The 22404-nt window shown below is 50.7% G+C and overlaps 3 protein-coding genes across 4 annotated transcripts in view; 2 read left to right on the forward strand and 1 right to left on the reverse strand.

The window, feature by feature from the left end:
* The window catches only part of SNW1 (SNW domain containing 1), a 1184582-nt gene that overhangs the window by 1017800 nt on the left and 144378 nt on the right, over nucleotides 1-22404 (forward strand). The window lies entirely within an intron of this gene.
* The window catches only part of ADCK1 (aarF domain containing kinase 1), a 129671-nt gene that overhangs the window by 45524 nt on the left and 61743 nt on the right, over nucleotides 1-22404 (reverse strand). For both annotated transcript variants that reach the window (XM_050798777.1, XM_050798776.1), the window contains one exon: nucleotides 745-903. In XM_050798777.1, the coding sequence (XP_050654734.1) occupies nucleotides 745-903 (159 nt within the window). The remainder of the gene's footprint in view (nucleotides 1-744; nucleotides 904-22404) is intronic.
* Nucleotides 20946-22404, forward strand: part of ALKBH1 (alkB homolog 1, histone H2A dioxygenase) — a 187471-nt gene continuing 186012 nt past the window's right edge. The window contains exon 1 of the mRNA XM_050798844.1: nucleotides 20946-20949. The gene's annotated coding sequence lies outside the window, so the exon portion shown is untranslated. The remainder of the gene's footprint in view (nucleotides 20950-22404) is intronic.

The raw sequence follows: 22404 nt of genomic DNA on the forward strand, positions 1-22404 counted from the left end.
AAGACCCTCAACATAGGCATCAAGTTTGGTTAAAGTGAGTTGAAAGAATAAGAGTCTAGAGTAAGGAAAGGGAGCAAAGAAAGGGAAACAAGAAAAGGAAAGAAAGGGACATACTGACAAATTAAACAGATTGCTGACCTCCCCATGGGGGGTGATGGCTACTGACTCAAGCAGTGGCCGCTCCACCTCTTCTGCCCTTACTCTGAGCACAGAGCTAGAAAAGTCCACTAAGGGTTTTCCTAGGACCATTCAGACAGGTGAATTTGTTCATTCCAAGTAAGTACCAGAGAAGCAAACCTGCAACCTGCATAGATATTTCTATGTGATCTGTATGTCATTTTTATATCCCTGTTGACCACATGCTCCCTCTTGTTACAATTTAACAAATTAAGATGTAATTTTGTCTACCCCTTTGGTAGACAAAAAAACACACCTTTGGTTTAGCTCATTTCTACAACATCCCTCCCCTGAGGTCCCCTTGGCCCCTAGCAGCCATTCAGTGTGTTTTGAGACTATCACAGCCAGTTCCCAGGGACAAATCAAGAACTAACCCAAGCTGCCACAGGGTTTTGTGGTCACGGAGCTGTTATAACACCTCCTCTGTCGTGATCTCAGCTCTCCTCTCCCACTCTGCTGCTCGAAGGGCCACACTCCACACCAGCCTGAACCAGTTCCATCTAGGCAGCCTGGATCCCAGGGAAATGTGGAGCGAGGACACAGGAAGGAGAAAGGGAGGGTTCTCACCTCCATCAGGAGAATGTCCTTCGAGCTCTGAGCCCGCACCTTTGGGTGCTGGACCTTCACGGCCACCGTCCGCCCATCATGCAGCACTGCCTTGTGGACCTGGGCCAGGGAGGCAGTCCCCAGAGGGGTGTCGTCGAAGCTCTGGAACAAATCATGGATCTGTCGGGATTAGAGAGAGAACAGAGCGATTAAAAAGGTGACCCAGTTCAGTGAGAGGCAGTCAGGAAGACGGGCCAGAGTCAGGGCTGCCTAGTGCCCCCAGGACAGATGTGTGTGTGTGTGTGTGTGTGTGTGTGTGTGTGTGTGTATGTTGAGACAGACAGAGTCCCGCGCTATAGACCAGGCTGGAGTGCAGTGGCATGATCTCGGCTCACTGCAGCCTCCGCCCCCAGGACAGATTAGAGAGAGAGAGAGAGAAAGTGTGTATGTGTGGTGTGTGTGTTGTGTGTGTGTGTGCTGAGACAGAGTCCTGCGCTGTCGACCAGGCTGGAGTGCAGTGGTGCGATCTTGGCTCACTGCAGCCTCTGCCCCCCAGGTTCAAGCAATTCTCCTGCCTCAGTCTCCTAAGTAGCTGGGGTTACAGGTGTGTGACACCACACCCAACTAATCTTTGTATTTTTTAATAGAGATGGTGTTTCACCATGTTGGCAGGCTGGTCTCAAATTCCCTACCTCAAGTGACCCGCCCACCTCAGCCTCCCAAAGTGCTAGGATTACAGGCATGAGCCACTGCACCCAGCCCCGAGGACAGATTTTTTGCTTTATCAGTTGTGTACCAGGACCAGGTCTTGCCTGGTCCTCCGCTGCTGGACATTCACGAACGGTAGGCATATAGAGGGAGGGGGACAGAAGATGTGCATGGAAGGCACATCCTCATACCTGTGCACGGGCCCCTAAGCACCTCCATCAAAGGTTAAAGAAGTGCTGTTCAGAACTGAGCTTTATCTGCCCACTGCACTATCCACCACTGTGCCTCCTGGGCTCTCACATATGGACAATCCAGCATTAACAGAACATGGGCCCGGGGCAGCCCAGTACCTCAGCCCCAGACAGGGATCAGACAGAGGACGTTTCCATTCTACCAACCAGGGGAGCTCAAAGAATCCTGGGCGGAGGCCCCAGACCAACAACCACCTTTTGTTCCTGCCTGAGCAGCAGCCTCAGCGTGGGTCACCAAGTCCACTCCCAGCCTGGCCACTCGAGCAGAGACCCCAGGGCTGCAAGCCAGAACTTTGCTCTAGATCATCACCTGCGATGCCACTCAAAGTAGGCCTGAGCAAAGCCCTTTGCCTTTCCTGTGCCTTTCTTTTTCTATGAAGTGGAAAATATACTCCTTACTCTTCCTTCTTCTTTCTTCCTTCCCTCTTAGAAATGCCATACCAATATTCCTCAAGGAAATAAAATTCCCTGACTTGAGTGGTCACACCTACATGGTCCAGATCCAAATATTCTGCCAACTAGGAAAGAGGCCCCTAAAGGTCTTTTCCAAGATTGGCCAAGGCTGACATCCTAATCCTCTCCATTTCTTTAAACCTCTGTACAGCCTCACAATCCTGGAAAGTCCAGACATGCACACACACACACGCACAAGCATGTATAGATGCCTGCTCTCCTGGCCCACCCTCCTAGGCCCTCATGCTTTGAAGTCTATTCAGTCTGTGCAGCCCTTCCTCCCTCAGTCCCCATTACTGCAGCAGCTACTCTGCCCTGCCCCTCCACCCCTCTCCTTGGACTTCAGATGTCACATGACCCACAGCCACCATCCCACCCCATTTGCTAGGCTACACCATCACTTTCCTAAACTCCTCTCATAAATCACTCCCTCCAGCCCTGTCATCATTGTTGTAGCTTTCACTAAACTCCATGCCCATTTATCAACATCCTGCCCAGACCAAAGGCCCAGGTCACATGAGGAAAGGCCTACGCTTCTCTGTCAGGACAGATGGGCATGGGATTCGCTTCCCTGGCCCCCTTCATCCTGGTTGGTTTGTTATTTGTATCTCTCCCAGTGTCTGGTTCTCCCTGCTCTCCCAAAAACACACTTGTCTTTTCTTCTCCTTCGTGAGTTCTAGACTCCCAATGGCAAAATTCTTCCCTTGTCATCCACCCAATCACCCTGAGTTTCTCAGCATAAGAACCCTTCATCTTGGGCCTGGACTTGGGATGGGGAAACAATGGGATCATCATCCCTATAAACCCCATTAGGACATCAGCTCCAAGTGGGCAAAGACTTTTGTCTGTTCTATTCACTGCTGAATTCCCTGCAACCCCCTAGAACACGGCTGGGACTAGTTGGCGCCAAACAAATTTGTTGAATGACTGAATCCACTATTCCACTGGAGAAGAATTGAATCAACTTTTTCTTCCCTTTGAAATGGCTAAACCTTCCTGTTCCCACATTCCTATGAATCCAAAGACCTCAAACATGCAGCTTTCCAAAATAGAAAAAGCACACCTGTTCCTCCAAGGCAGGTGTGAGGCCCTGGCCTGGCCAATCAGGACCCTGAATATCTGTGGCCATGTGCATTAGTTCAGAGATGTACAGGTAACTCAACTGGTCCAATCAGACTCAATCATTTTACTTTTGTTTGATATAGAAGGGATGTTTTTCTCAATGGAACTTCAACATAAAAATATAAGCCTGGGGTAGAACTGCTGAGGGTCACATAAGTAGCAACAAAGAAGAAAGCAGAGTATCAAGAGACAGAGGGAGTGAACCCAGGCCACAATGTTTGAGCCTCTCGATCCAGCCATGCCTGAGTACCGACCCTGTGATTCCTTTGTCTGCTCAGGTCAGTTTCAGTTTTCTGCCACACACAACACAAGGGGCTCTGACGGACATGGTATTCTCAGGCCCCAGCAGGCATAAGTGAAAAAAACACAGATGTGGTGCCCAGCACCCCTAAGAGACCCAGTAAGTGTGAGTTCTGTCCCCTCCCCACCCCCTTGCTGGGACAGGGACCCAGGAATGGAAGGGAAGGTAAAGCCTCGGCAATGTCCCCAGCTGTTACATAATGAGATCAACACCAAGTCCCTTTGCAAGCTCTCTGGAGTTCCTGAAGGAGCACCAAGCAGAGGGTTTTCTGGAGCAGAGCTGTGAACTCACACGCTCATCTCCCAGGCAGCTAAAATGGCCCAATCTTCCCACTGAAAAGGGATTTGGGGGTCATCTGGCCTCACTCCTTACCCCCAAGCCACCGCCTGACTCCCAGGAACATGTGCTCACTGTCTGAGAAGGACAACCAGTCTCCAAGCCCGTGTCATTGCAGGGGCACTGCAGAGTCATTGCAACTGAAGAGTGACATGGCATCACTAGGGCTGCATAGCAGGAACAGCTGCCAAGAGCACCCCACAGGAAGGTGAGGAAAAGAAAGAGCTGAGGTGAGCAGATCCTAATCTCTAGGGTGAGAGGAAGTCTGGTCCACCACATCCCCAGAGGACATGAAGGAGGCCTCCCACAATTCCCCATCCCCACCAGGGGAATCAAGGGGGCCTCAAGATAGCACCCAAGCCCAGTGGCCAACTCAGCACCTGAACAAGACCCAGCTGTGAGGACTTGCCCACATCCCCAGTACCACCAGCAGAAACAAAGACAGGCATGGGGAATGAGGATGCACCCCTCACCGGGCATCGGAAACCTGTCACACAGACACCCTACCCCACCCCCTCCCCAGTGTCCCTGCAGCCATCTTTTCCTTCTCTATCAGGAAGCAAGTCACACGCCCACACCCTCCTGTGCTTAAGCAAGCACACACACATACACACACATGATAATTGATTGCTAGTGGATGTTCCTAGCTGGCTTATAAAAAAGGTAATTAAAGATTGGTGCTGCAGCCTATAATTAAATATGAATAAAGTATCTCTAAATGGAACCTTGATTCAAAGTGTTCAGTGGAAGTACTTTATGCTGATAGATGGTAAGGAAAAATAGACCCTGTCCCGAAAGCAGAATTATACCCCCCATGCAGCTGAAACAAACGCCACCCCCCTCCAATCAGGCCTCGTCCCCCAGCCCTTTCAGCAGAAAACCATTACCAGAAACAAACTGCAGCATTTGCAGCAATTAGATTCAAGCAGGGCCCTCAGCTGCCTCCAGTCACTCACAGAAACTTGCCTCCCTTTCTAAGCTTTTCTTTCCCCATTTCTTTTCTTCCCCCGCTCTGGGTCTAGCGGCAAAATCAGTTAAGTAAAACAACTGCATTTTAATATGACTAGTTACGTGCTTTTTAATTACTGTCGGCCCATGATTCAAATATATCGATGTCCCTGTCTGGAAAAGGAAAAATAATCAGAAAAAGAGTTTCTCTGGCTTTTTATCGTTTGGTTTCTTTCTCTCTCTGTGTGTGTGTGTGTGTGTGTGTGTGTGTGTGTGTGTGTGTGTGTGTGTGTGTGTGTGTGTGTGTGTGTGTGTGTGTGTGTGTGTGTGTGTGCGCGCCGCGCGCGCGCGTGCACACATGTGAAGCGAGGAAGTGTTTGTCGTTTAATGAGCAAAAAAGCACCGGGGGGGTAAGAAAAAATGTGTCATCCCCTAGGGGCTTGGCAAATCTGGGGCAGTTAGGTCCTCAGCAGTCTGGCTTCATGAGCCTGGGAATCAGGAGACCAAGTGACATCATACCCGAGTCAAAGGGCAGAGTAAGAGACTATCCAGAAAATCCCACTGCAGAGTCCCATGAAGCCAGGGTACTGGGCAGTGTTACCAAACTGCCACACTGCGCAGCCAAGCACTGGCCAAGACCAAAATAAGGGGACAGGAAGTCAGGATCTTCTGGAGAAACCACACTACGCCTCCTGGGGAGTTTTGCTTGGAGTATCTTAAACAGCCCCTCCAGATGCTGCAGCGTGGCCAGCCTCAGGGCCCTCAGGGAAGGGGCTCCCCAGTCACAGGATGGAGGACAGCTGAATTCTTCCAAGATGGCCCACTTTCAAATACTCCAGCCTGTTGTTCCCATATTCGGTCACGTCAGGCCAATTTTGGTTTTAGAAACTACATCACCGTATCAATAATGCATCTCACAAACCCCGAACTGCCTGGCTCCAGATGCAGACGGAAGCCTGCCTCAAAGCAGGCAAGCCCAGGCCCGGACGCCAAGACCAAGCAGTTCCCACTTAGGGCACCTGGGGCAGAACCAACTCGGGGCAGGTTACCATGGCATCAGCAGCAAATAACATCTGGCTCCTGCAGTCTCGAGTTGGCCTGCCCTACACCTGGCTGGGTGCCAGCTGCCATCCGCTGGAGCCTGGTGAGCGGAGACAAGTCTCCGTCTGCGCTAATGGAAGTGGCTGGAGAGAGTTTCACCCCCCTTTCCCACCCCCAGCCTAAGGCAGACACAATAACTCCAGCTATCTAGGACTCTGCAAAACTGTGATGTCTGCCTTGGGCAGAAAACCCACCACCACCTCTCCACCACCTCCATTTGGAACCCATCCAGTTCTCCCTGCACCACTTCCCAGGGACCTGCCCCAGATACCCCTATATCTTGTCATTGCCCTATCAGCCAATACCCACTTTTGCTGCAATTCCTGCCCCTCCCCTTTAAACATGTCTGATTTGTAACCCACCTCTTCAGGATTATTCCTATATCTTCCAAGGTGACACCTGATGGTGACAGCAAGTAAGTGGCACAAGCACACTCACTTCCCCATGGTAGTTTTAAAATATGTTCACAATGGCCAGGTATGGAGGCTGATGCCTGCAATCTCAGCACTTTGGAAGGCTGAAGCAAGAGGACTGCTTGAGGCTAGGAGTTCAAGATCAACCTGGGCAACATAGCAAGATCCTGTCTCTACAATTAATTAATTATTAGGGAGAAAAAGGGTGAGAAACCACTGGAGTGTCCTAAGCATGGTGTTAACAGAATATTTTGGTACCAACTGGATGTTAAAAATTAATTAACTAAATGAAACATGTCCACAGATGTTTAAATACTCCTCCCTTTGAGAGGGGGCACCTATTCCCCTCCCTTTAGTGCGAGCTGGAATTAATGACCCACTCCCAACAAAGAACACACGGAAGAAGCGATAGTGTGTGACTTCCAAGACTAAGTCATAAAGGCGGTGACAAGCCTCTCACTCACCCTTGGATTGCTTGCTCTGGGAGAAGTGAGCTGCCATGACATGGTGACACTCATGCAGACTGCAGAGAGGTCCATGTGGCAAGGAACTGAGGCCTCCTGACAACAGTGAGCCGTCTTGGAAACAATCCTCCAGCCCCTGCCAGGCCTCCATAGGACTGCAACCTCACGACTCAGCCAGAGCCTCCCAAATTCCTGACCCACAGAAACTGTAAGATAACAAATGTTTATTATTTAAGTCACTGAGTTTTGGCGGTGGGATGTGGGTAATTTGTTATGTGGCAATAGCTAACTAATACACCCCAAGCACACCCATGCCAGATATCACTAGTCCATTCCTGATGAGCCCAGATGGTGCCTTGGAATCTCAACACAGTGCCCCAGGCAGCCACTACAAAGTGACCAGAGTTCATATATGAAATGAAACCAATTTGCTATTCCTTAGCCTAAGCCGATCAGTCAACACATATTTACTGCAGGACCATCATATGACAGGAACCATGTTAATTACATAGAGTGTACTTGACATAGTCTCTGGCCATGAGGAGACCTCCAAAGGCAACAGCCTCTCAGAAAAACACACTTGTATGTTAGCAGGGCCTGCTGGAGACAGTGCTTCCTGCACATTGCTGCTTCCTCCAATCCTGAAAGAAATGTCCAGCAAGGTAAGAAGAGGACACCTCTGATGTGACCATGGGGATCAGAGGGGAGAACAGGCATCAAGTGTCACTCTCCCTCCTCACTCCTTGTCCGGGCCTCCGCCCCACTCAACAGCTGCCCTGCCTCAAGGTGGGAATACCCCTCATCACCAGCTTTCACTCAGAGCAATTTATTATAATAAAAATAATAATGGCAATAACAGCTCAAGGACACTCCGACCTTGTCTTCCATGGAGTTTGTGTTCTTTCTGGGGTTCCAAAAGATCAAACTATTGGTTCTGCAGAGCCATTAGCTATTGCTGTTGCCAAGCTGAAAAGAAAATGAAGGGCCAGCAGCAGAACCTGAGGCCCTCCTGACAAGGGCCAACCCCAGAAATTACAAAACTGTTCCTGCACCAAGGCTGGCACAATGCTTGCCAATTGCTGAAGGGCCTCCTGGCACAAGGCCATTGCCCACATGGCTCTGTCAAGGGCATCACAGGTCAGACCAAGCTTCTTTCCTCCCTCAAGATGGTGACCAGCGCTGACAGGTAGGGAAAAAAGAAACCAGGGGCACCCATACTCCAGGATGGCTGTGTGTGTACTCTGAGACACGCCCAGCAGCTCGTCAGGACAGTCTAGCCTGAGAAGCTATAAGGCTTGGTGATTCCAGTGCAGGCTCTAGGTCAAATGCCAAGGCTCAAATCCACTGTACTTCAGTTTCCTTATCTGTAAAATGGTTATTTTAATATTGACCTCATAGGGTCATATGAAACCACATACATAAAGGGTCTAGAATACAGCCTATAGTAGCCCCCCAATAACTGCAGTAGCAGTGGGTGACTCACACGATGCCTCCAGTTATGAGGGCAGAGTGCTACAATGAGAGTGCTGGGCACAGAGTCAGCAGTTCTGGCCTCACAGTCTGGTTCCATCAGTGAGTGTTAACCACCATCCTCATTTCCCCAGAGACTACAATGACCTCCTCACCGGCCTGCCCTTTCTCTTCCAATCCAGCCTCCATATGTAGCTAGGGTGAGTTTCCCAAACTTAAGCTGATCTCTCTACGTAAGTCACTATACCAGCTTCCCACAGCCAAAATCCTGAACATGACCCATGGGGTCTGACCCGGCCTACCTCTCCTGCCCCACCCTCCTCCCTCCACTAGAAACATATGACCTCGTTCAGCCACCAGCATGCTCTCTGCATGCCCCATGGGGCCTTTGCACACACTGTCCCCTCTGGCCAAAAGGCTCCCTTCCCCCACTCATTCTTCCAATCACAGCTGAACCATCACCTCCTCAGAGAAGCCTCCCCTGCGTACATTCTCAGGGTTCATGCACCTTCCTTGAGAGCAATCGCCACGGCTGCTCATTTAGCTCTTTATATTTGCTGAATTCTCCTCTTCTCTTCTAGACTACAGACGTCTGCTTTTGTTCAGCACTGTATCAAAAGCACCTTATACCTGATGGGACTCGGTAGGTATTTCCTAACGGATGAACGGAATTAAGGTTAGATTTTCCCTGTCCTCATCAGGGAGAGGGGACTTTGGGCCCTCCAGCTGATCCAGGGTAGCTGAAACACCTCCCAGAAGCAGCCAGAGTTCCTTCACGGCGGCTGAGGGAGCCTCCCGGGTGCTGGGTACCTTGAGAGCTGTGGATGAAGGGACTCTATGGAAATGTTGTGATAATAATGATTAATAAAAAGCAGATAAACACCCAGTGTGGCTGGCCAGCCTGGGAAGCCATCCATTAGAGCTGTCATTCATTCGTGGTGGGGGAGGGGACAGTCCAATCAGATCTCCTCAGTTTAAGCAAACCTTCTGTAAATTGTAGGCCATGGGCACTGACATTTGATAAATTATTCTTCATAATCCACCGTTGGCTATCATAAATCTAATCTTTCAGCGTTCCCCATCTTAATAACTCCTATAGCCTCACAGGGTGACATATCTATGTCCCTGCCTGTGACAGAGATCTCTGGGGTAAAAGAGACCAGAGGTCCTGGACAGAATGCAGTATGAAGCCAGAGACCCCCAGAGCCAGGGCCCAGCCCAGGCAGATAACCCCTGGGTGATCCGAATACTGAGGCAATGAGCCAGCCTTGAGCCCCAGAGGCCAAGTGCTTATGCCCCATCACAGTTGAGAGAGGTGGGACCAGGAGATTAGACCCAGGCAAGCCGGGCCCTGCACCACCACTGCAAGCCTGCCCATGTGAGAACTCACCACCTCCCCCTTGAATTTGAACTTGGGTCAATATAAGGGAATGTCAGAATATCTTTGCCCTGCACGGACTGAATGCTCAATCATGGGTAGTTCCTTATACCTGGGTAAGGTCTGGTCCCTTCAAAATGTTTGTATGTAATTCTCAACCCTCTCTTGAGGTTAGAGGAGATATTACTGCCTATATTTTATAGAGGAGAATATATTCGCTACGGGTCATTCATTTATCTATCCAACAAATGTTTACTGAGTGACTAATATATGCAGGGCATGATGCTAATCACTCGGCATTTGAGGAGTGAGTCCAAAGTAGGTACAGCCATCACCCTCCGGAGTTACGGCTAGAACTTAAAAGTCAAGGGAAGGAGATAGAAACTAACCACATAATCACAAATAAAAGTAAAATGGCCAACTCTGACAAGGGCGATGAAGGGAGAGCTGGCACCATAAGAGCACCTCAGGGGCTGAACCTGGTCAGGGAGAGCAGAGAGAGCTTCTCTGAGAAGATGACAAAGAGCGGCGATCTGAAGGCTGAGGAGCCAGTTAACTAGCTGAAGAAAGGAAGGAGAAGCCGGCCAGGTGCGGTGTCTCAACATCTGTAATCCCAGCACTTTGGAAGGCCAAGACAGGACGATCGCTTGAGGTCAGGAGTTCAAAACCAGCCTGGACAACATAATGAGACCCCATCTCTACAAAAAAATAAAAAATTAACCAGGCATGGGGGCACACACCTGTAGTCCCAGCTATTTGGGAGGCTGAGGCGGGAGAATTGTTTGAACCCAGGAGGTAGAGAAGCCTTCCAGGCAAAGGGGAACAGCATGTATGAACCATGAATAAGGGGAATGAGAAACAGAGACTGGAGAGAGCCAGAAATACAAAGGCCAGCAACTCCCAAACTAGGAATCCAGACTTAGTTTCCCCGTTTCCCCCTTGGGAAGGGGTCCCCCATCCACAGCTCCTGCCCACTGAGGTGAACGCCCAGCCACAAAGGCTCACATTCATTTCTGATGAGGGCCATGAATTCTAAAACCTGACAGGCTCACCCTTACAAAACCCAAAGGCCTTTTCCAACAACTCTCAGTTGTTCCTACATCCACAAAGCACAGCATCCTTCACTTAGAGCAGCTCCATTTGCTATCAGGACAGACGTCCTGGGCTTCAGGAAGTAGCAAAATGCCACACAGCAAACGTGCCTAAGCTATGCTGCTTGCCTCAGAGCCAAAAGCAAATGAATACCAAAACCCTTTGTGTTTTTGTTTGTTTTTGAGACAGAGTCTCACCCTGTTGCCCAGGCTGGAGTGCAGTGGCACAATCTCAGCTCACTGCAGCCTCCACCTCCCAGGTTCAAGCGATTCTCTTGCCTCAGCCTCCCAAGTAGCTGGGACTACAGGTGCGCACCACCACACCTGGCTAATTTTTATATTTTTAGTAGAGACAGGGCTTCACCATGTTGGCCAGGATGGTCTTGAACTCCTGACATCAGGTGATCCACCCGCCTCGGCCTCCCAAAGTATTGGGATTACAGGCGTAAGCCACTGCACCCAGCCCCAAAGCTCTTTGTACATGCAAGGATGTTGCACCCAGTAAAAAGCTTTCTGGATTCACTTGACATATGATACAAGCAGTGCCCAAGAATTTTACAGGGAGGTAAACCCAGGCTCCATGGATCTACCGGGGAGACAAGGCCCACACTTGGGAGGTGGGGGTTGGCAGTCAACATAACTCTACTGGCTCAGCCCAGCAAGTAGAGCAGAGATTAAGAACACTAGCCCTGGGGTCAGCAACCCAATCCTCTCTGCAATGGTAGAGCTATGGTTTACTGGGGCGCATGCCCATTCGTTGACATGTTGCCTATGGCTGCACTTGTGCCACCACTACAGAGGTAACCAGTTGTGACAGAGAGATGGTATGGCCTGCAACAGCTAAAACATTTATTATCTGACCCTGTGGTAGGCAGAAAATGAGCCCCCCAAAGATGTTCACCTTCTGTGGCAAAAGATACTTTACAGGTGCGCCAAAGGCAAGGCTTTTGAGGTGGAAAGATGAACCTGGATTATCCAGGTGGGCCCAATATCAACCCAAGAATCCTTACAAGAGGAAGGTAGGAGGGCCAGAATTAGAGAAAGAGATGACATGACAGATGCAGAGGTGACAGGGTGAAAAAGGCAGAGGGAGTCTGGAAGATGCTATACCACTGGCTATAAAGATGAAGGAAGGGGCCACAAGCCAAGGGAGGCAGGTGGCTTCTAAAAGCTGGAAAAGGCAAGAAAAGGGAGTCTCCCCTAGAGCCTTTAGAAGGAATACAGCCCAGTCAACACCTTAATTTTCAGACTGCTGATCTGCAGGATAAGATAATAAATGTGTGTTGACTGAAACCATGCAATGCATGGTAATTTGTGACAGCGGCCAATAGGAGCCTCATACAGGCCCTTTACAAACTTTACGGACTGGTGATTAGAGCGCTAGTGTTACGCTCTCAGTGGAAGTCGTTTTTAGTCTTTTGCTATACTTTCTAGGGTCGTGGTGGGGCTGGAAAGCTGGGGAATGAGACGAGGGGAACATAGGTCAAGTGTGAACCCCAAGATGTGAGACCAGGAAGGGGAACATCACAGCTTCCTAGTTCTGCCATGCCAGGCGAGGACACCTGAAACCAGTCCCTGTTTCCCTCCCAGGCCTCCTCAATGTCTTTCCTTCCCAGCACCAGGGCCAAATGCTCGGCCCTGCTCAGATGAAGCGACATCTTCCTCTCTTCCCGAGGAGCCCAATTTCCTCTGCCGCCTCACACGCAGGCAGCAGTCCTCGGTTCACACACAGCAGTGGGGCCAGGCCAGACTCTCATCGCTATGAGGACTCCCCAGTGGACGTGCAGGAGCCGTTCCAGCTGTTGAAATAACAGCCTCGGCCGGGTACAGTGGCTCACGCTTGTAATCCCAGCACTTTGGGAGGCCGAGGCGGGTGGATCACGAAGTCAGGAGATCGAGACCATCCTGGCTAATACGGTGAAACCCCATCTCTACTAAAAAACAAAAAATTAGCCAGGCGTCTTGGTGGGCGCCTGTAGTCCCAGCTACTCGGGAGGCTGAGGCAGGAGAATGGCGTAAACCCGGGAGGCGGAGCTTGTGGTGAGCCGAGATCATGCTACTGCACTCCAGCCTGGGCAACAGAGCGAGACTCCGTCTCAAAAAAAAAAAAGAAATAGCCTCTCCATCCACAAACCCGGTGACAGGGAAACACACTCACCCCAGAGCTCTCATTAGATAAGGGTGGTTTTTTTTTTTTTTTGTATCTAGAAACCAGGGACCATAGGCTGTTTAGCCTCTCAATGCTGAACCCCACATTGCTCAGTGCTACCTGCCAGCTTTCTGACCACAACTCACTCGCTCCTACCCTGAGGAAAGAGGGGGCAACTATGCAAATTCCAGCATTGTACAGAATTCCTTCCCCAACTGCCAGCAGGATGAACCGCTAACACCCGCACTGTGCATGCCAGAATCCGGGGAGGTGTCCGTGGCGCCTCCACCTCCTCCACGCCTCTCCATGTAACCTATCCTTGAGTCCTGTGGTTTCCATCTGCAAATATGTCAGTCCTCTCCTCTCCACTTCCCTATGTCCAAGCCACCATCCCCTTTTGCCTGGATGACCATAACTGCCCCGTAACTGGTCTTCCAGTGAGTTCTACTCTTGTTCCCCACACCAGCCTTGGACCCCATCAGCACACCCAGCTCAGCTTTCCAGCCTCATCTTTCAGGGTCTTTGTCTGCCCTACTGCCACCAAGCTCCTCCTGTCCCTGGACAGACCCAGGCTCCTTCCCATCCTGAGGTCTCTGCATTCTTGTTCTCTCTGTCCCATCCACCTGTCCCTTAACCATCCTCTGGTCTCAGCTTCAATACTGCAACCTCCCTGCAGTCACTCAGATGCCAAGAGGAAAAGTCTAGGGCACTTTATCACAGGTGTTATTAAAGCTTTATTTTTCTCCTCACACATTGAACAGCTGCTCTTCCCCTATAAATAGATCACAGTGCCCTGATGGTAGATTGTTCACCCACATAACCCCTGGGGCCAGCACATAGAAGCGCGATAAATACCTGCAAAGTCAAACAATGCATACACAAATGATTGGTGAAGTCCCAGCAGGGGGAGGGGACACGCAGAGTCCACATACAGTAGCCCCTGACTGTGGACACCCAAGCCATCCAGGCCCAGCACCTGCCCCACCCCAGCCTGGGAGACACAGGCCTCCCTAGTCTGGCCTCAAGGTTCAGACCCCACCCTCAGGTGATACAATAAAGGACATCTTCAGTCCTGCCCCAGAGGCCTTCTCCATGCCTTCCTGTACATTCTCCTCTTGACCACACTAAAGTTCTGCTCACGTCTCACCTCCTCCAGAAAGCCCCAACGACCCCTCCTACAACCCTATTTGTGGATTCCAAGAACACCCAAATGCTGTAGCCCAAACCTCAGATAACTTTCTCTCTTCTAGTGCTGACCTCTTTCAAAGTGAAGTCTGTAACTCTTTCTGTACCTGAAATGCAAGCTCCTCAGAGGCATCAGCGTGGTTGTGACGAATCAAGAGGACTCAAGCAAAGCCGCCCATGCAGTTCCTTCCTCCAACCCTCTTGCCCTATTTGTACCACTGTGGAAAGAGTTCTGCACCCTCAGTAAGAGTACGGGGACAGGGGGCAGTCTAGTCCCATAGTCCCACCTCTGCCACCACCCAGCTATGGGACCTCAGCGAAGTCACCTCACTTTGGGTCTTAGTTCCTCACTTGTAAAAGCAGAGTGTTCGAGTACTTGATCCTGGTTAGCCTTTCTAATGCCATGATCCTGTAACTCCCACCTTCCATCCTAATGGTAGCCCAGTGTATTCGTCTGTTCTCACACTGCTAATAAAGACATACCCAAGGCTGGGGAATTTATAAAGAAAACAGGTTTAACTGACTTATAGTTCAGTGTGGCTGGGGAGGCCTCAGAAAACTTATAATTGTGGCGGAAGGGGAAGCAAACACTTCCTTCTTCACATGGTGGCAGGAAGAAGAATGAGTGCCCAGTGAAGGGGGAAGATCCTTATAAAACCATCAGATTATGTGAGAACTAACTCACTATCACAAGAACAGGATGGGGGAGCTACAATTCAAGATGAGATTTGCGTGGGGACAGAGCCAAAGCGTATCACCCAGCATCATCCCAGCAAACCTACACACACACACGTGCACACATTCAAACACAAGTACATATTCCAGTCCAGTTCTCCACCTGGGGTCAGGCTACACTGCCCGGTTACATGCAGGCACACACACGCACACGCACACTCATGCACATGCCAGCAGCTGCCGAGGCTTCCCTTCCAAAATGGCACAGGTAAAGCCACGGATGAGCTCCCCTTGAACAGGGCCTCCCATGGCATAAATCACCAAGGAGGCCTGGCCTGGGAAATGGGCTTGTTTCTGAAGCTCCATGAATAAAGAAGCAGGCAGGCACAGCTGGCCTATTCATAATCAGCATAAAAAATTGATTAGCCCTTTCCAGATTAAACATTATTGTTTTAACAGTGAACATAAATCAGCTAGACGTGGAGGGCTCGGCTCCCTCTGCTGCCAAGTGGCAGCAGCAGGTAGAAAGCGGTGGGGAGGGGGTGAGGGATAAGAGACTACTTATTGGTTACAGTGTATACTGCTCAGGCGACGGGTGCACTAAATCTCAGGATCACCACTAAAGAACTTACCCATGTAACCAAAAACCACCTGTACCCTAAAAACTATTAAACATTAAAACTTTTTTAAAAGCAGTGGGGAGGCCGGGCATAGTGGCTCACTCCTGTAATCCCAGCACTTTGGGAGGTCAAGGCCAGGAGGTCACCTGAGGTCAGGAGTTCGAGACCAGCCTGGCCAACAGGATAAAACCCCGTCTCTACTAAAAATACAAAAAATTAGCTGGACATGGTGGTGGACGCCTGTAATCCCAGCTACTCAGGAGGCTGAGGCAGGAGAATCACTTGAACTCGGGAGGCAGGGGTTATAGTGAGCCAAGATCGCGCCACTGCACTGTAGCCTGGGCAACAAGAGCGAAACTCCATCTCAAAAAAAAACAAAAAAGAGTGGGGAAAGGGGATCTGGGGGCAGCAGTAGGAGAAGACCTGGCTCCAAGGAGGCAGGCAGGAGAGCAAGAGGGCACCCCTACTCTCCCCCAAGGCCAGCCCCCCACCGGAGAGCACAGAGGGGTAGCACCTTTCCCAGGGGTAAGACAGAGAAGAGCCTAACACCCCACTTCCCCCTTCTTCAAGACCTCCTCGGCCACCTTATGATTGGCTTTTAAGGAACACAGGTCAGAGGCCAGCCCAGAGCAGAAGGCAAGATGTGGGGTCAGAGGAAAGGTGCCGGCCCCGCCCAACCTCGCAGGCAGGTCTCCTGGGTCACTTGCCTCCTAGAAGCAGCCTGTGTAACTGAAGTGTGTGTCTCTGGAGTCCGGTGACACTCAAGTTCCGTTCCTGGCTCAGCCATCGTCCTGCTGTGTGACCCTGAGGAAGTTACTTAACGTCTCGGAGTCTCAGCGTCTATGTCTGGAAGTGATGGGAAAGGGATGCCAATCTCTCAGAGCTGTTGTGAGGACTAGATGAGACCATGTGTTTGAAAACATCTAATTCATGTCCAGGACAGAGGAAATGCTAAATATTCAGTTCCTTGACCTGTGAGGGTTCCTCATCTGCCTGCCCTGCCTCCCACTTAGGAATTCTGACAGAAGGCGTAAGCTGCTAGGATGAGAAACCTTTGTGAAAAGCACAGGACCCTTTGCAAAGAGCCACAGAATGCTGGGGTTAGAAGCCTGGGTTCCGAAGCCAGACCTGACTCTGCTCACATTCTCTGAGTGACTCAGGCACGAGACCTACCATCTCTGGCCTCAGTTTGCACCTCTGTGAAATAGGAATAATAAAAACAGTACTTACTCTCACAGAGCAGTTGTGAGGCTTGTAGGAGATGATGCCGGCCTAGCCCTGACAGTGCTCCACCTGCTCCCCTCCAGCTCCTGCATGACCCCCAGGATTTGCATCTGTGCCAGAGACTCCCTGGGACTTCCAGGTCTCAGGAAGTATCAGCCCCCAGGAGCAGCTATCAGTTAAAGAAGTTAGGGCCAGGCACTTTGGGAGGTCAAGACGGGCAGATCACCTGAGGCCAGGAGGTTGAGACCAGCCTGGCCAACGTGGGGAAACCCTGTCTCTACTAAAAACACAAAAATTAGCCTGGGGTGGTGGCATACGCCTGTAATCCCAGCTACTTGGGAGGCTGAGGCTGGACAATCGCTTGAACCCGGGAGGCGAGGGTTGCAGTGAGCAGAGATCATACCACTGCACTCTAGCCTGGGCAACAGAGTGAGACTCTGTCTCAAAAAAAAAAAAAAAAAAAAAAAGAAGTTAGAAAGTTGTTGTATGAATGAATATCCTACCTTGGCCCTTGGGTGGGATGGGTGAAAGGAACGTATTTGACAGCGTTTCCAAGTCTGCCCACAGGACTGACCTGATTTTGCCCACAGTAGCCACTGGTTTAAGAGCAGAGAGTTACCAGCTGCCTCCTCCTTCCTGAACCACGTGCCCACTTCCCTGCTGGCAGCATCTAAGCATCCCACAAAATCACTTTTACTCAAATTATTGCTTGTTTTTAGGAAAGCCCAAACTAAGACAAGCACGTATCCCTCACTCATTTGGCCATGTTGGCCAGTATGTTCATTGTACATGTGGGCAGGCCTGAGGCTCCTCCAACAAGCCATCCCTTCTCCTGGGGCTATCACCAGGAAGAACAGGCCTCTGGGTCACGAGGAGACAGGGAGAGGCATCAGAAGCCACTGCAATCACATCCACTCTGCCCATACCGACAGCCCCAACCTTGAGCAGCCTGCAGGGAGACCCATTCCCCATCTCCCTGGGGAAGAGAAGAAAGCCCACGAGTTCCAGTCAGGGAGGAAATGAGGGCTCTGTGACCCCTGTGGCAGTCCCATAAGGCATGGGGCCAACTGCCAAGGCAGGTCCTTCAAGAGCTGTGACCATGGCGTTTGTCCTCCGGGCTACGGCCTCCTGACTCACTGCCCAGCCTGGGACACTCACGCTCTGAGCTCCAGGGAGATGTTGAGGGGAGAAAAATGGCACCTGCCCCAGCTTAGGGAGACAGCTAAAAAGGCTCCATAGGGAGAGCTCACCTTTGCCGGATATGGATGACGGAAAGAGCCTCCTCAAACGGCCCCTCCTGGGGAGCCCTCCATCCATCCTACACCATTAGCTCACTTTGCCTAAAATGTCTCTTTATCAGTCTTGGGCACACACAAGAACACACACACACTATTAGCCGATTTGACTTTACTTCTAAGACCTGGAACCTCAGAAGATACCCTAAAACTTGCCACAGCAAGACCCAATGCCTATGGCTCTCTTTAATGTCCCCCAGAAACCAACTCTTCTGCAGGGCTAGGAGCTGCATAGCAGGAAGAGTGGAGATGTCATCATCAGAGCTCAAATCCTGGTTCTGCTTCTTACTAGCTATGTGAACATGGCTGTTACCCTCTCAGGGCCTCTGCCTCCTCAAATGGAAAACCGGAATGGTAATCTACCAGCCTTGCAGTTATTGTAAAGGTTACAAAACAGTATCTGTAACACATCCAGCCAATGTACACTACATAACAAGTACCAAATAAACACAACCATATGTTATTATCCACCAACACTAATACCTACCATCTTGTCTGCCTTTACCCATCTGTGTTGGTCTGTTCTCACCTTGCTATAAAGAAATACCTGAGGCTGAGTAATTTATAAAGAAAAGTGGGGTGGGGTGGAGCAGACACTATTTAAGCCAGTACAACATCTGACTTAGGCTAAGTCAGTCGGAGTCCTGAAATTGGGGAGCAGGGTCAGGCCCTCTTAGGTGTGAAGCTTAGAAGACGTGAGGGTAAAAGCTGCCAATGGTAGCTGGTCATGGGGGAAGCAGCTGTGAATGAGGCTGATGCACAGAGACAAGTTGCTGGGAGAGATACAAGAGTCCCAGAGGAGCGCCCCAAGGCCCAACGCTAGCCCAACCCTATCTACAATGCAACACATCTCCTTTTTTGCCTTGGCTCGTTCAACTTGGAGTTAAATTCTTACTACAGAAGACCTAATGCACCCATCTGCTGTGGGCTGAACCGTGCCCCCCAAATATTCATATGTGGAAGTCCTAACCCCAGCCTAGAATGTGACCTTATTTGGAAATGAGGTCATTGCAGATATATTCATAGTTAGTTAAGATGAGGTCACACTGGAGTAGCACAATCATAATCCAATATGACTGTGTCCCTATAAAAAGGGGACACAGAGCCAGACACCCACATGAAGAGGATACCATGTAAAGATGAAGGCAGAGATCGGGGATGTGCATCCCCAAACCAAGGAACACCAGAGATTGCCAGCAAACCCCCAGAACCTGGAGCCGAGACTTAGAACAGATTCTCCCTCACGGCCTTGGAAGGAACCCACCCTTGCTGATACCTTGATCTCAGACCTCTGGCTTCCAGAACTGTGGGACGATACATTTGTTGTTTAAGCCACAGGTTTGGGGCTAGCCCTAGAAAACAATACGCCATCTGACCAAAGCTCCCTGCCACCCCAGGCCAGCTTGTCGGCTCTCTGGGCATTGAATTACCTGTGGTCATCACTCACCACCAACTGCCAACCCTGTGTGCCCTCAGAATTCCCCTCCTCAAATCTTACTCATCCTTCAAGGACCAGTTCAAAGCCCAAACCCCCACCACCAGGAACCCGCCTCTGAACTTCCCCTGAACTTCCCATCCATCAGCCCCACAGCTGAGGGCTTAATTGTTCTCTAATTACTCCCTCTGTGCTCGGTTCTGCCTGCTTGGCTTTGGAGGGAGGGGCACGGCGTTAACATTCTGTATATCCCCCGCTGCAGTGGCACACGGGTAAGAGAAGAGCAGTTGCTCCACAAATCTATATTCTCTAGGTGAGCAAACCAACAAGTGGTGGGCCCCAACCTTCCCGGGGTTAGTGAATGGGGCCACTGTGGGCTGAGGCCTTTTATCTGCAGGAAGTGGGTAGGGAACAGTCCAGACACACCAGCCGATCAGAGGGTTTGGGCACGACCCTGCACGCTAGATCCCAAAAGAGGGGAGGCACCCCTCGTGCAGCCTGTGGACCGAGAGTGAACTGGTGAACACATTAGTATAATCACCCCAAACCACTGGCAAGACAAAAGACTGGCAGAAGGACCAAAAGAACTATAGGATCCTGGACTGAGGAAAAATACGGCTTCCTCAAAGTCCACAGGAAACCACAAGGTCCCAAGGCCGATGAAAGCTGCGGAGGCCCGCTGGGTGGCTCTGACAGCAAGGCCAGCCCGATTGCTCGACTGAGTGCTGCCCTCTCTTCTGGGCACTGAGCTTCCATCTGAAACAGAATAGTCCAGGAGAAAGAGCACCGGATCAGGAACCAGGAGACCTGGGTTCTAGTCCTCTTTCTACCACCAACCAGTTGTGTCATTGAGCAAGTGACTGCCCCTCTCTGAGCCTCAGTTTCCTCACCTGTGAAATGTGGGGGTTGCATTAAATGATTTATAAGCCCTCACAACCCGTGAGTGATTCTCCCAGATGACTTTTGTCCAAAGCACTTGCCACTGAACAGAAGGTGAACAGAGTCGGTATTTGTTAAACCTCAGGAAGATCGAGGCACCAGGCAAGGTGCTAGATACAAGATGAAGGCGCCAGTCTTACTGCCAAATTTCGTCCTCACAATGACTCTACACATAATAAGCACAGCTGACACTGAACTGGCATTTACCATTCACCAGGCGGTGCACTGTGGCTGGGATATAGCATCCAATCCTCACCGCAGCCCTGTTCATGGGAAGGCTCTCTTATCATCCCTGTTTACACATGAGGAAACCAAGTCTCAGCAAAATCACAAAATTTACCCAGGATGACATAGAACATGGTGACACCGGGATTTGAGGTGCAGGACACAGGCTGGGAGCAGGGCAAAGACAAGGGACAGGCCTGCAGGAGGGCAGTGGTCACAGGGAGGAGGCCGGGCCAGATGGGCCATCAGTAGGAAGCACAAGCCAGGGCCACCTCAACCATTGCCTTGCCTCTCCCGCAGTGACTAACGGCAGGCCATCCGTCCGCGCTGACAGCAACGCTTCCTGCCATCCATCTCCCACTAGTTAAATTGCAATTTTATGGCCAAAATCTCTCTCTCATAATTGATAAAAATCTTCTTTTGATGTCAGCATTATTGGGGGGGAAATGGGTTTTTTTCTTCTTCATTATGTTTTTAATACAAATGTATTTTTTATTGAGAGCTGCTGGGAAGGCAGGATGAGGCCCAGCCGGGAGGAGGTGATCGCACTCCCTGGCCCCCAGTTCTCCTACACATGGCTTCACAGCCACCAGATCCTTCTGTTCCATTCCCAGAATACTCATCTGGTACCCTTCTCAGGGACAGTCTAGGGAGACAAACCAGATGCCTGAACAAACAAAGGTGGTGCTCAGGACCAGGAGAAGCAAGTCTACAGATCGCCAAAGGCTTCCAGGACGGCTTCCAGGTAGCTTTGGGCCTGTGATGCAGCCTGGGCTGGTAGAGGGTGAGCTGACCTCATCTGGACCCTGCCAGCATGGGAGAACGGCACTCCAAGGGGCAGAGCCAGGGCACTCCAGGGGGCAGGGACCCCAGGGGCTGGTACAGTACCTGGCACAGAGGAGGTGCTCAGTAAATGCACATGAGTAAACAAGAGGAGGATGGGGAGAAGTTGGATCAGCGCTGGAAAGAAGGCAGCAAAGAATATGAGAGCCTGGAGGCATCTCTCCCCTGTGGGGACTGCAGGCACAGGTGGAGTCAGTCCCCAGGGTAGGAGGGGCTCTCCTACCCCCCTTCTGCTCCAACCACTTCCCTACTCCCAGTCCAGCCCAGGGCATGCTCAGCCCTGGATACAGTCCACACCTGGCCCCACCAGGACGCTGTAAGGGAAGCCGAATCTGGCTGCCACCTTACAAGTGAAGAGGGCTAGGCGAGTGGGTCCTAAATACAGCACAGCCACCAACTCCATGACTAAGGGCACCTGTGACTCCTCATTGGCAATCTGGCCAGACTTCCACCTCCGCTCACCCCTCATCCACGGAATTAGCCCTGCCTGGAGACCAAGAGCACATACATCAGAGTCCCTAATCCAGAGGAAAGCTGCCAAAGAGCCTTGGGAAACTGCAGCAATTAACCCTAACCAGCTGAGCTGCCCCCTAGGTAACCCCCCAAAGTGGAAGACAGAGCCCTAGAAACCCAGGCTGCTCCTTAGGGAGCCTGTGGGGATTTCCAAAAATAGCGGCGAAGGGGCTGGCCAGGTAGAGTGCTGGGTACTGATCAGGAAGAGGAAGAGAAAGGAGGATTATTCTAGCAAAACAGTACAGTCATGTGCCGCATGACCAACATGTTGGTCAACAATGGACCACACATGCAAAAGCAGTCCATTATATTAATAATACCATATTTTTACTGTACCTTTTCTATGTTTAGATAGATAAATACTCACCATTGTGTTACAATTGCCTAGATTCAAGCCTCCCCTCAGTCTCACATTCTGAAAAGAACAGGCTACACCATATACCCCAAGTATATCGTAGGCTATCCCATCTAGGTTTGTGTAAGTATGATGTTCACACAGCAACAAAATCGCCTAATTATGCATTTCTCAGAACATATCACCA

The sequence above is a fragment of the Macaca thibetana genome, chromosome 7 (genome assembly GCF_024542745.1).
Source record: "Macaca thibetana thibetana isolate TM-01 chromosome 7, ASM2454274v1, whole genome shotgun sequence".
Classification (NCBI taxonomy): Eukaryota; Metazoa; Chordata; class Mammalia; order Primates; family Cercopithecidae; genus Macaca; species Macaca thibetana.